At 44.0% G+C, this 14,445-nt stretch overlaps 1 protein-coding gene across 1 annotated transcript; it reads right to left on the bottom strand.

Moving 5' to 3' along the window:
• Nucleotides 1–422: 422 nt before the first annotated feature.
• LOC147903056 (homeobox-leucine zipper protein HDG2-like) lies at nucleotides 423–5,502 on the bottom strand. The gene is made up of 11 exons (XM_087374144.1): nucleotides 4,785–5,502; nucleotides 4,359–4,564; nucleotides 4,136–4,253; nucleotides 3,811–3,999; nucleotides 3,135–3,590; nucleotides 2,616–2,717; nucleotides 2,326–2,532; nucleotides 2,030–2,204; nucleotides 1,657–1,928; nucleotides 1,470–1,565; nucleotides 423–1,367 (listed from the first exon to the last, which is right to left on the bottom strand). Exons 1-11 carry the CDS (start codon nucleotides 4,959–4,961, stop codon nucleotides 990–992), a joined length of 2,376 nt encoding a protein of 791 aa, XP_087230270.1. The 5' UTR covers nucleotides 4,962–5,502; the 3' UTR covers nucleotides 423–989.
• Nucleotides 5,503–14,445: the final 8,943 nt, after the last annotated feature.

The following is a 14,445-nucleotide window of genomic DNA, read 5'->3' as shown; positions in this document are numbered from 1 at the left end:
CCGAGTTCTTTTAACAAAACCCACGTGTTCTTCTGTGCGTTTGCAGGGGTACCGTGCCTCAAAAGCAGTTTATATTTTCGTCTTCATAGAATCTTGTACAAAGACAAAGGTTCAACTTCGGAGCTTTCAAAGAAAGCACTCTTGGGATTCCCGCGATATAAGCCAAGTTTAACTCATTAGTTGCTCGTTGAAGCTTTACAGATGTTTACTCTTTGGGACAACGCAGTTCATTACACAACATAATAAAACGACTCCATATTCGTATTTGCTTTTCCTCATACAGTTTCATACCTCTTCATTATACTAGGAAAATTGATAGCATGCATTCAATTATTCAGTGAGCACTTTGAGCTTTGAAAGCATTCATTCAATTATTCAGTGAGCACTCTGAACTTAGAATTCATTGTTCTTTGCTTCTTCACTTCCAAAATTAGATTTTACTCGTTGGACAAGGCATGTACATCTTAGGCAAAATAACGCCTCCCGGAGGAATTACAAGAAATCCTGACTTGTGGTTCAGAGTCGGAATGAAGTCAATGCCCGAACCACTTCCCTTGCATAGTGGTGAAGTATATTGCGAAGTTGTACACAAATAGATTGGTGTGTCGCTGGCACACTCTGCAGTGCTGCAGATATTCACTATGAGCGAGACCTTAACCACATGGCAAGGGGTGTTGTGGTGCGTTCTTGACTGTTTCCTCGTCTTTCCAGTGTACTTCGAACTATTAACTTAAAACAGGCTTCCTCCATGGCTTTGAACCCTCCACAGTATGGCAGATGACTAACCCTAAAGCTGAGGGAGAAATCAACACTCTTCTCAATGTGAGCTTGCAGAGTGTTGATTTCCCCTCAAATAACCATTGCAGGGCTCTAGGAACGAGACAGGGCATCCGCATGATACACACCGCAGCGTATGAGACCAAGAGCTGCCACCCACGGTTTCAAAAGTAGACCACCTGGGATGACATGCGACAAAAAACGCTGCCACGTTATGGGTTTTCGCAAGAGAGAGCACCCTTGATGCGGACCACCGTGTTGGAGATGAGCTTGTTAACTGTAGCGACTGAACCAAGGGAAAGTCTAGCAGTGGGTACATGGTCGACAAGAATCTGGAATGCCACTGTCAGCAAGGACCCTCCGGAAGGGGCTGCTCCAGCACCGATCGGCATATTCAGAGAGTTCCTGGGAGGACCATCTGGAAGGATTGCAAATCCTGAAGGCAGGAGGGCCACACAATCAGGGTCACCCCCGTGCAGAACTGCACTCATAGCTGATATGTCGACGGGGGCGTAGACAACGAGAGAACATGATTCATCAGTGGAGCACTCTTGCAAAATGAGCATATTACTTTGATTTGAGTTGATGGGCTGCAGCAACGTTTGACAAAGTCAACCAAGGCGAGTGAGAGGTAAGACATGGGAATCAATCACTGCACGAATAGCCATAAATAATGCTGAAATTTGACTTACATTCACTCGGAGGAGAGACACTCTGTTGCCATTATCCGGCCCTTTGGCTACGTGAAACATCTCTTCGACAACACCAGTATTGGAGAGAATGTCCCACTGTCAAAACATACGAGGATACACCAATCAACACTTGCTAAATTTCCAGATGACTATGTTCCTTTGCTAGTTATTCGACATCTCCACTCACCTCTGTCCTGAATCGTTCATCCCTGAGGAACTGGAAAACCCTAGCCGGAGGTACAGGCAACCAGAGAGAGGTCGTAGCGCTGAGAACGATTCCAGGAGGCCTTCCTGGATCATCAACGCTTTTCCGAATGACTACACGCACGTCATCCGCTCCACTTCCGGCGAGAGTCACCCAAGTATGGGCGGTGGAAGCACTCACACCACCACAGAAGTTGTTGGTCATTCTCTCAGCGAGCTTCAGCATACTTCGCCGACCCTCAGGGTTGGGAATAACTGGAACAGGCAAGAAGAGGGGTCAGCTTCTTTAGAGAAAGACTGTAGTTGCTTCTTTTTCCTCTCACTGGCGCGTACAGAGAGCTAGGGTTTTTGCTTACAACTCAGTTCTCTGGCCGGAATATTGTTGGCAAGTAGGACCGCGATTCGTTCACATTGTCGCTGCAATGTGCAGACCCAACGTTGAGCCCCAAAAGCCATGCCACAGTTGACGAAAGATAAATACAGGTTGTGAACGGATCTGTTATCGGCTTCGACGTGCTCCATCCATGTCACCTGCCAAAGCAAAGTTTGCTCTCGTCATACTGAAAGTTTCATGAAAGAGACCATTGTGTGTATTACCCCTTCGAATCAAACAAATCCATGGTTGCTGAGAGAGGAAAGAAAATTCACTTGCCTTGGAGTAGCCGCTTGGCATTTCCTCGATGACACAACCGGAGGGACGCCTCCGGCATCGCAGCAGCGCAGGGGGTGGGTTCCCTCTCAAGCTGTCAATGGAAACGTCCACCACCACCCAGAGATGGTCGACGCGTTTCGAATATCGGAGGAAATAGTTTTCGCGGGTGGGAACCAGAGGCGATGGAACCTGGAACTCGGCATACATCTGCAGTAAACGAGAGCTTAAACCCTAGAACGAGCCGGGACGGAGACTACAAACGATGGTCAAACCGAGCTTCCGTGTCTCACCAGCTGAATAGCTCCATCATAGGTTCCAGCGACGCCCGTCGAGAGGACTTCAACAGTTTGCACCCTCGAGATTATGGAAGGGAACATATCGGCCCAGCGGGTCTGCAAGTATCATTCGGGGTAACAGATTAATCATCGAAAATGAGCAGAATCACCAGACCTATCACGGACACGTTATCATTTTCTGAAACAAATCTGGCGAGCAGACGTGCACGAGGAAACGCCCAAACTGATGATTAGAGATGCCACGATATTGTAAAATCTGGTTCGTCAAGAGACCGTACAAGATTCAAAAATTGAGTAGAATTGCACGAAGCAAAGCTACTGGGCAAACAATTTCCGCACAGAATCTAGCGAATTCTGCACAACATTCGGTGAGTAGGAGACCACCACGATAAGTGAAAAGGCGTTTGAATCGAGACAAGCTATGGAGACGCATGATAGCTGAAGAGATGAGAAGCTAATAAGAGGAGAGCATAGCTTGAGATGAGAAGCTATGAAGAGGAGAGCATAGCGCACCACATCCATCAAGGTCTCCACCAGAGAGGACGAATTCATGATGACAAGGCCAGTGTGCCTGCTGGTCTCAGACCTCAAACCGAAGGGTGTTGGTCCAATTCCTCTGGGGAAGCGCTGCACATAGGCATCGTGGTCGATGACTTCGGTCCCCGTGAGGGGATCTGTGACCCAAAGAGGCTCCCCAGCCTGAGCAACCTGAAGCAGCTCTTCCATAGCTGCCACCGCCAGCTCCACCACCAATGGTTTCTCAGATTCAGTCAATCCAAATGGTCTCGAAGCAATATCCGCAACAGATGGTCCCGGGTCGACCTCATTCCCCAGGCCAGTAGATAGTGGAGCTCCAAATCCGTCTAGGGAAGCGGATGATGCAGCTCCAGATGTGGGGGTGGTGTGAGGAGTTGACGTTGCCACTTGCCTGCCTATGTACTTAGCCGCCATCGCTGTGATGCGTTCGATCTGCGTGCCACGCACAAAACAAACCATGAGCAGCAGCAGCAACTAACGAAACACTCGGAAGTAAGGGAGATGGCTATAGCAGACTCGGACTTCTTTGTCTTTAGTGATCTTCTCTTCTTATAGTTCCACGCAACCAAGCGGCAGTAACGAAGCTCAAACTATGACAGACTCTTGTCAGCCCAGAGAGAAAGCTGAGCTAGTGCACAAAAGACCTACGGACCTCCTCACGAAGCCTGACGTTCTCTATCCGTAGCTGCTGCTCGTCAAACGACATCTCCGTCAGGTTAGCAGGCCCTCCGCAGTTGGGGCATGCAACATTCCTTACTGCGTCTCTGAGAGCAAAATTCTCAGCTTTCAACTTCTCGTTTTCGGTTCGAAGGACAGAGTTGTCCTGGCGTTCCTGGTGAGCCTGAAATCGAGCAAACCGAATTAGTCCACTCCCAACAGTCCTTCATCAGCTAGCCTTAAAAGAGAAAACCAAGACCGTCAACCCTTTCAGCTGGAAAGAGTAGAGAGCTTTCCACAGGCGTGGTAGCTACGCTCACTTTCACTTGGGTTCGCTTATTCTGGAACCAGAACTTTATCTGTCGAGGAGACAGTTTCAGCTCCCTGCTGAGCTCCTGCCTTTGCTTCTCATCTGGATGAGGACACTCCTTGAAAACCCTGTTACCGTGCATCACAGCAACGCGATCAGAACACAGTGCTTGGTTGACGTTCTTCTCAGCAACAAGTAAAAATTACAAAGTCTTTTAAAAACCGCGACTTCACCTTTCCATCTCCTGGATTTGATGAAGCGTATGACGATGGTAGCGCTTCTTGCTCGGTCGTTGCTGGTCTGCATCCTGATCCTCTCCAGAGCCCCCCTCCAAATTATCGCTGCTAGACTTGCTCTCGGATTCGTCTTCCTTGGGCTTGACTTGCTCGCTCTCCCCGATGAGAGAACCGACGTCGCGTTGTCCTTCCATGATACTTGGCTGGAAGCCACCAAAAACACGAAAACAACCACTTCTACAAGTTCAGCTTGACAGACAAAAGAGAGGAGGAGAAACATCAGAGCTATAACCCTAACCCGCGAGAAGCTCTACTAGCATACATCGACAGTTCTAAGTAATCCTAGGTCAGCGTCCGAACCCTTGGCTTGACTACAGAGAGAGCTCCGGCGCTCGACATAAACGAACGGGGAAGCTAACTCACCGGTGCAAGAGACAGGCCTGAGGACGAGAAGACGTTTTTCGTTTGTATGGGCATTGGCACAGGGGGCATAAGTGTCGGTGGCACCATAACCCCGGCCAGCATGTTAGCAAAATCTCCAAAGCCCGGCACTCCGAAGTTATTATTCCTTAACGTGACGGTCTCCCCTCCAAGCCTCATACCTTCGCAGCTCTGAAGAGAAGGCCTCTCCGGGTACAGTGTATGAGCAATCCTTCTAGTTTGAGCAACGAAACAAATAGAGGGTCTCTCCTCAGCCTTCGGTTAAACTACTGACTATCTTAGACTAGATTACCTATCGCGCAGGTGATCAATCCGGCACAAGTCTTCCTAAACCTTTGAACCCGCTAAGAGGAGGGGAAGACGAGCGCTTTCTCGCAGAGCAAAGCGAGGCAGCATATGGAGAGAGCAAGGGACCGGAGAGAGCGATAGAGGCTCGCCCAAAGGGTGAGAGAAGCCTCTAAATCCTCTCTCAGCGAATCCAGAGAGAAAGAAAGAGAAGGAAGGCAAGAGTTTGGTTCCGAAGTCTCACGCTCTTTCTCTTTCTGTCTCTCTCTCTCTCGAACTCGAAGGTAGGGTGACGGAAGGGGGGAGAGGGGGAGGAGGAGGGAAAGCTACGGTAAGCGAGGGGGAGGGATGGGACGAAACCGCGTGGGTGAGTAGAAGGAGATGGGGGGGGGGGAAGGGAAAGAGGAGTCGGAGGGGAAGGAGAAATTAGGAGGGGGAGGTGCAGTAATGGCCGTCACGGGGAGCCGAGCAAGAGACAGCGTAATAAAGGTGGAGGGGAAGGGAAGCGAGGAAGGTACCCGAGGCTGAATTGCATGGCCAAGGGCATCTTCGTCCTCAGGCGCCATCCCACCCGTCCATTCCTCCATGCACACGCTACGTAATCCAGCGGTCTTCAGCTCTCGTCAACCATCAGGCCAACCCACGCTGTCCATCCAGCTACCCTCCGCCAGTTACTGGACAGCCTTTGCCATGTAAAATATCCCTTTGTAACGATGATTTTTATTCGATGGGGGGAGGGGGAGGGGACATACTTCTACATCGATGCCCCTCTAGGCCCCTTGGAGACACTCGGGTCGACCACTACACATCCATCAACGGCTGAGGTTGGAGGGGAAACCCCCACCATCCGATCAAGCCATCTTCATAATGGTAATGGATGAACTATAGGGTGACCGCTTGGAATCGGAGATCCACCAACTAAAAAGGTCATCAATCCATGGCCATCCGATCCAAATAGATTAGTTCACAAGGAGCACATCATGGAGAAAAGCCAAGTATAGGCAATCCTAGGGATTCCTCCGGAAAAGATTATGCTTCTTTTAAAAAGGAAGAAGAGGGGCCAATAGAAGGGTTCGAGGGGCGGAACCTTTAGGGTCCATGCGGAGACGCTCACCTCTCATTTAAGGTGCATGCCCTTTTGAACTCTGATTAGTGCCCTTCTGAACTCTATAAAATGCCATTTCTCACTCCAACAAGATAAGATCTTTAGAGTGCCCTAAATTTCATATATTGATAATGCTTGAAAATAGGAGGATGCCTTTGCTTTAGAAGTGGGGAAAGAAACTATATATGCTTTTGCTTCGTGGGAAGTTGTTGTGGGACTAGCTGTTAATCCTTCGTGGGCATCCTCCGAGTGCTCGAAATCTGTGCTATACCCTATCAACCCATAGCTATGTACTTGTTGAATAGTCATGTTGCTTAGGACTCCTCCAATTTGATCTTGATACCATGTTTTAGTTCTTCTATAGCCTTATGCTTCTTATATCTAGCGGTGTTTGCCTTCAATTGACAATTAAAGGGAGCATATCACGAAATACTAATAGGACGAAAAGCATCCTTTTAGCATCGAGGTTTAAGTTATCATTTGCAATAGAGCAACAATGGGTAGCAAAAGGTTGTTATCATAAAGGTCCATCAAACCTAGCAAAAGACTTACCACACAATGGGCAACAAAAACTATGTATTGACTGGAGGCATTTGGTTCAAAAAGGAAGCGGCCATCCGGAAGTCAATGCTAATGGCTAGGTGCTACCTAGAGTCACAGTGGAAACTCATCCTCATGGGTGGTGCCTCGTGTTTCCCATCCACACTAGCCCTACCTAAGATCTATCGTGTGCATGGCTATTTGGGAAGTCAAGAACATAATTGTGTTTGAACAGGTGTCCCAATATAGGGCAAAGAGAGTCTAACGCCTTGGCGATGACTAAGGCAAACTTAAGAGACTTGAGCTGGCTCACTCAAGAAAAAGACCCAGTGGTTAGTTGTAATTTGTTGGTCTGTGTCTATCTAGTGTGTGCTGCTTGCAGCATGGGCTCATGGGCAGCCATCCCACATTTCAGCCAACATTTTAAATCAGTCATTTCTTATTGTAAGGGTTGACCACCTACTTAATATACTCAGCATTTTCTTGTTTTTTTTTTTTAATCTATCAAAAGATAATGTTTTTTTGACTTTTTTAATGCAAGAAAAAGAGATTATATTAATGAAAGAAAGACACGACATTAATTGCTCATTTCTACAAATCACCTTGTTAAGCCCTAAATATTGGAGGGCTCTAAGCACATCATCCTGCAATGAACAAAAGTTGTTAGGGGCGAAGTTGGCACTACGAAACACCATTAAGTTGTGCAATTGCCAAATGTGTTTTAGCACTAGGGGCCACAAAAGCTAAAAAATGTGATGTTGCATTCATTCTAATTCCCTTTGTCACCTAGCACGATTGCCTTTCATTTCAAGGGAAAATGCAACTAAGCCTTCTGCATCCACTAAGAGAAAGTTGCCTCCAGATTGATCATATGATAAAGGAGCTCCAAAATAGATGAACATGATCCTCAAAGGTGACCTAATAAAAGGAGCATATTGGCAAATATCTAGCCATTTAATAATGTGATCTTTTGTAGAGAACTTACCTATTAACAACCTCCAAAGAACAAAATTGAGCCTAAATGAAGAGGTGGGAACACCCTCTCTAAATGAAGAGGTGGGAGTCCACACCCTCTCTAGTCTCAGACTTCAAATGTTAGTTGAGTCAAATGCCACATTAACCTTTCAGGCCACCTTCAGCATATGAGATATATTGCCCCTGCATGAAAAATGCAAGTCTTATACTGACAAGCAAGTAAGGTCGTTGCCCTTTTCGAGGCTTAGGTGTTGAATATATAGCAAATGATAATTAAGAGAAAATTGCACTTTGGAATGAAGCAAAAATCCTTGCATATTGTTCCCATTGAACCTCTCAAGCAATCCTTGAAGATGAGCATACGGAAGTGCCTAAATATAGTCACAATTGAGAAAGGAGTAACTTACCTAAGCCACTTTGATTGAAATATGTGACTCCCCTCTTAGAAATGCCCATATAAGATAGAGGTTGTTCCCACGTTGGCGTAATCTAGGAAACGTGCCCAAATTTGAGAAAGACTCCATTGTTCTCCTAAATCACCTTGACCTTCATGCTACTAGGAATTGCCAATTCTAAACCCCATTGAAGATGGAAATCTGGCCTCTCCACTCGAGCATATAGGAGTTGAGGGCACTGCATGCTGCGTCCATCATCCCAAAAATGGAACTTCTTCACAAATTCCGTCAAATGTTATAAAATCTTTGATGCAAGTCTCTCAAGTATGACACTTTTTTTTTTTTGCGAGGAAAAAAAGGTGATAAATTAACAAAAATAATAAAAAATTACAAGATGAATTTCATTCATGTGACCTGCCCGAGAGGGTGCACAAAAAAGAGGGCGAATTGCAAGTTGAGAGAGAGAGAGAGAGAAGAAGAAGAAGAAGAAGAGAGAGAGAGTAAAAGGGGCGAGAAAAAAAGTGAGGGATGAAGGGGAGAGAGAGAGAGAGAGAGAGAGAGAGAGAGAGAGAGAGAGAGAGAGAGAGAGAGAATTAGAATACTCACATGTTGCTCCAATCAATGCATGCCCAAAAAAAAAAAGTGAACATAAAAATAAATAAATACTTGATTTTTTTCTTTGAAAGACAAACGATTACTATGGCGTACCCTTTCTAGGCAGGCCAACAAGAATGAGCTTAAGTCAAATGCGAATGCCAGCAAGAAGCCTTGTTGCAATATGCACAAAATCATGATGTGTACCAACGTAAAAGACAGCATCCAAACAACTATTTGCCAACATTGGCTGATGCGGGAACTACCTCTCATTGCAGAAGACTCCCTCTTCTCCTCTATTCACTCTCCTCTCAAAAATCAATTAATTTATCTCTTTTCAGTGAGCTGATTGTCGATTAAGCTATGCTATAAGCCTTAATCATCGTATGCTTGCAATCTTTTCGTAGGTTCTGATCCAGGCCTTGCTATCGAAGGCTGTGTCTCCATTTCTCTCCTTCTTCCCTCTCCGCGTCTCCTTTTCTCTCTCCTTCTTCCCTCTCACTTCATCTATCTCGCTCCCCCTTCCCTCTTGCTCATGTCCCTTCCCTCTTCATCTACCTCCCCCGCGGAGCTCCTAGGGATTTGTACTTTGCGCGAGGCAACGAGGAAGAATCTGGTAGAATCGAGATGTGGCAAAATATTTTGGCTTCCTTTATACCAATTAATAGAATATATTTTTAGGAACGTTAGGGGCCCCTATTATTTGCAGCAATGTAGCGTAGGTAGTTCAACATAGGCCCACTTTCCTTATTGTGCGCGTGGGATAAATGACTTCCCATTGGAGCTGACTTTGGAGGATGACCGGTCGCTAACGGAGCACTGTAGGTGCGTGCTCCACTGATGGCGATTAGCGTTTAGCTGAGCTTAGGGAGCGCTGTTGAGCACTACAGCTGCGCCACTGATGATGGCGTCTCGCTTATGATGCCGCTTGTTTGATGCAGCCAGCTTTTGGCGATACAAACCGGAGCTGCAGCAACCTAAACGACGGCAAATCTGCTAGACGATCGCCAAGAGCAACTGAGATCCATCCACTTCGTCAATATCAACCGACGTCAAATCGCACTCTCAGTTACTCCAATATGGGACGAGCAGCGAGCTGGTTCTTCTTTCCAGTGTGACCGCTATCCACGCCATCTGTGGCTGCCCTTCCAATAAGAGTCTCTCGAAGCAAGGGAGAGTGCCCGTCCCATTGACTCGGTTCCTGTGTTGCCCCATTTTCATTTGTTTCGTACGGTCTTTTAGATAATTTATACATGAGCACATTCCCACGTAGCGCTCAGAAATGCTCATGGAGCATTTTTGAGCATTACTTAGCATTGGTGGGCAACTCTTCCCGCATTCATTGAAAGCGTTTTATGCTCGGAGGGACTTGTAAGTTTGGCAAAACAAACCTGGAAATCAGTGAAGCCTTGAAGCACCATTGGCTGACTCTAGCATAGCCCCGTAATGCTCGGGTGGAGAGCCAAATCCTCCGTCTTCATCGGGGCAGTGTATTGCCATGGTGATGTTCAGAGCCTTTCGTGGGAACCTTACAAGTGTAGAAGATATATGGCATTTTTTGGCATTTTTGCTACAGTGGAGCTACACGGGAACGGGCTCTTATGTCTTCCTTAGAAACGTATCACCATAAAGTGAACATAATATCGTTGCACACGAGTCATTAAGAGATCCTCATCTTTCTTGGACCAACCCCCCCTAATAAACTCGGCCTTAAATTTTTATTTTATTTTTAAAATATTTTTTAAAATCATTCCATCAAATGGAATAAATACTTCTCTATCTCAAATTATGACTAAATTTTCCTTTTTAAATGTACCATATGTAAATACGAAATACAGAATGTAATTCACATATAGAAACCTATATAACCAGTACATGACATAGTGATAGCAAACAATGGGCATGACTAAAGTCCTCAAGAGCATCTTAAGAAACTATAATTCATTGAGAGGATGATCACAAATTCTACGCATCGTATTGGCTTGGCTTTTTATTATGTAATTATAAAAGATTGGCGTACCTCACAAAACGAACTTAAATATCAAGGTCTTAATGTGGTAAAGACCATTAGTACGATACATGCAATGGCACTGAGACAAGATACTTTTGATCAAGGTTACTTGCACTCACCATATCAACTTTTTATGATGTAATTGCTCATCAACAAAGCTAAAATGTCTTGGTCTACAACATGGAAAATAGCAATAGTAAGATACATACAATGGCACCAAGACAATATATTTTTCAAAGTTGTGTTTAATGAGATGTATTTTTGTGCATAGTGCATCACAAAATCAAATAGTTATCTAGCAAGGCTTGTAAAGATCTTCGATATCCTCAAGAGTCAACCAAAGAAAGTACATTTCGAGTTGCATTTCACTTTATTTAACCCAAACCTTAAAAATTTAAGGTTTTTTGTTCGTAAGTACCTCCCATGTCATTCTATAGGAACAATTAGGAGATGATAAGTAACTCTCCTATATCGTGTCCTATTGTAACACTTGTCTATTATGTTTAGATGTGCAACTAATCAAGAGGACAAAGAGTGTCCCTAAAAGAAGACATGAAAAAAGAAATAACTGTTAAATTAGTGGAGACTCAAAAAGCATCTTAGATAATGATGAGAGGAACAAATTGAGCCCTTACTTTAGTGCTTCCGAATTTGAATATTACTTGCATTGGAAGCTTATGTTTGACCTAGGTTGAAAGTCAAATAAAATACATGTTTTGTTCATTTAGACGTCCCATCCCTATTTTTATAAAATGAACAATACTTCTATATAACCAAGTAAATTTGTATTAACAACCTACAAGCTCAGTGGGACATTGCAAAAGGTTTTATTATTACTAAGATAGAAAACATTGAGACTTGTGTACCAAAGCATGATTGTGAAAAGTCAACAAAAGGTAGGTCATTGAGGAAGCTATGATTTACGTGAAGGAGAACATGACTTGACACACTAAAGGGGTTTCCTAGCCATTCCTAGTTCATTGGATTCTTATCAAGTTTCCTATTAAATACTCATTGTGTTAGGAAAATCCAAGCAATGTTTTTAAGTTGCTGAAATCCTAGCAAACGTACAAGCTTTATTTTTTTGTATATGCATTTGATGGAGATCCTTATTCTTAAATCCTTAAGTTGCTCAAATCCTAGCAAACGTATAAGCTTTATCTTTTTGTATATGCATTTGATGGACATCCTTATTCTTAAATCATAAACACCATAGGAAGACTTAATAGTCCTACTAGGTCCACATTCTACTTCTATTGATGTTTTCAAACCTTGTTGGATCTCATGTCAAGGTAATGGCAGGCAATTGATCTCTCTCTCTCTCTCTCTCTCTCTCTCTCTCTCTCTCTCTCTCTCTCATGCATGCAAGTCTGTATGCATGCTTACACACCCATAAAATTACCAAATTTACAATACTTCAAAAAACTTGATGTTTGAAGACTTGCAATTAGGCTTCACATGTAAGGCTCATTTTTATTTCCCTAATGAAGAATCCTTGGGTCTTACATATTCACTACATATTGTGAAAATAGGAATGGTGCATTGAAAGTCCATAACGCAATGCCACAAAGTGGAATGGAGTTCTAATTTTGTAAATAACAATGACATTGCTAAGCTCGGGGGCTCCATCAAGGGGGGCTCCTAGTATATGTATGCAACACCATAAGCATGCATGATCCCTAGAAAAACATTTGGCATACATGTGCTAGATCTATTGGAAAAGCTTTGATATATACATTGTTTGCTCCTTTCGACACAGTTAACCTTTAATATATGCATGGTAAACTCGTTGAGATACCCACAATATATCCCTTTCTCATTAAGCATATGGCATATGACCAAGGCCTAAAAAATCTTTTTTTAAAAAGCATCCATGTACATGAAATTGTATTTCGATCAATATATTTGGACTAGGTACCCATATGAAGTGGCCGGCATGGCCAGTGAGTCCCAAAGTCTAAAGAGTGTGAAGGAGAGCAACATAATGTGTCAACATCAAGGTGTATGAATAAAGGGTGAAACAAGGGCGTCCGTCTCTCTCTCTCTCTCTCTCTCTCTCTCTCTCTCTCTCTCTCTCTCTCTCTCTCTCTCTCTCTCTCTCTCTCTCTCTCTCTCAAGTAAAACGCCACATCTAGTTTTGGGCCTCATATCTTTATTACCCTGGATGTATGCCCCTTCCAATGACTTTCTAGTGATTAATGCCTCCTGCCAAATAGCCCATAAGTAAGGATTAAAGGGGCATCGAGTAACAAGGAGAGAGGAAAAGGATATACACTCCAAATACAAAAAGCCATGAAGTAACAAGGAGGGAGGGAGGCAAAGGGCATGCACCCCTAATCTGAGAGAGAGAGAGAGAGAGAGAGAGAGAGAGAGAGAGAGAGAGAGAGAGAGAGAGAGCATCCCATCTGTTGAACCCCTAAATGAAGGGTTTTAGCAAGAGATGAAGCTAAATGAAGGGTGCCAACAAAGTCATGTACCATGCTGAAGTACTAGTCTAGGCAAACACAAAGAGACCCATTCACTCAAGTCAAGATCATGTGAATCAAACCCAAATAAGACTGTCAAGCTGAACCGAGAAGCAAGGGATGCCTTATCAATAGGAATTTCAGTGCCAACCTTAAGGACACCTTCTCTATTGATTGGTAGGTGTAGTCTAATGTAAATGTAGGTGGGTGCTACCCAAAAAAGCACAAATTGACCTGTTACTCAAGTCAAGATCATGTGGATTGAACCCCAATAAGACCATAGATTTGAGCCGAGTAGCAAGGGTTTCCTTGTCTGAAGGAGCTTCAGTGCCAACCGTAAAGACACCTACCCTGATACGAGTAGGTGTAGTCAAATGTAAATATAGGTAGGGGTGATACACAAATAAGGTTGTATGGACCGAACCCAAATAAGACGGTTGAGCTGAACCATGTAGCAAGGGCTACTGAGAGATATGGCACCATATGCACTTAATTAGTGGCAAAGGTGTGAGCTAAGGTATGGTGTTGTGTGAATTAAAGTAGCCACCCAGGAATGTGGACTACATGAGAAGATGACATAGAGCAAGGACTACCACTAGGTGAGATGTGGATCAGTGGATATCACTTTGGTTGACTATTGTAAAGGATCTCTCTATATAAGAAGCCTCTCTTGTATTGTTGATATGGACATTGGAATAGTATTTGAGTGTGCACATCTTCTCTCTCTCTCTCTCTCTCTCTCTGTGCTTCTGGTGTACTTTGATCCTCTTTAGGTTCATACATTCTCCTTGTGTGTACTAGGCTTAGCACGATCCCACTATTTTGGCATGGTATCAAAGCATAGGTTTTTAGTTGAGCCTGGGAGCCTAGGTTTGTGAGAGAATTTTCCTCCATTCCTTTTGAGAAAATCTCCTTTCAATTTCTTGAGACATTTTTAGAAAGTTTCCTTTAGAGAGAGCCTTCATTATGTTCTCTATGTGAGAAATTCGTGACAGTTTAAGGAGAGGTTTTGAGATTTATCCCTTATGCTAATTTATTCAAATATGTTGTTGAGCTACTGCGAAGATTGCTGCAAAAGACACTTCATGAAATGTGGAGTCATGAAAGGAGTTTGCTACAAAATTATTTCATTTTAGGAAGGTCAATGGAAGGGCTTGCAACCTGCCATTTGTGAAGCTCGAGTGACAATTTGTAGAGAAAAAAGAAGCTCTAATGACCTATGTGTGATGAACAATCGATTCATCAAGAAGACAAGTTCTACAATGTTGATACA

Source organism: Dipteris shenzhenensis, chromosome 4 (assembly GCF_047967505.1).
Source record: "Dipteris shenzhenensis isolate YYH24624 ecotype China chromosome 4, Dip_SZ_1.0, whole genome shotgun sequence".
NCBI classification, from domain to species: Eukaryota; Viridiplantae; Streptophyta; class Polypodiopsida; order Gleicheniales; family Dipteridaceae; genus Dipteris; species Dipteris shenzhenensis.
The sequence above is the reverse complement of the archived record's forward strand: the minus strand, read 5'-3'. Positions and strand labels throughout refer to the sequence as shown.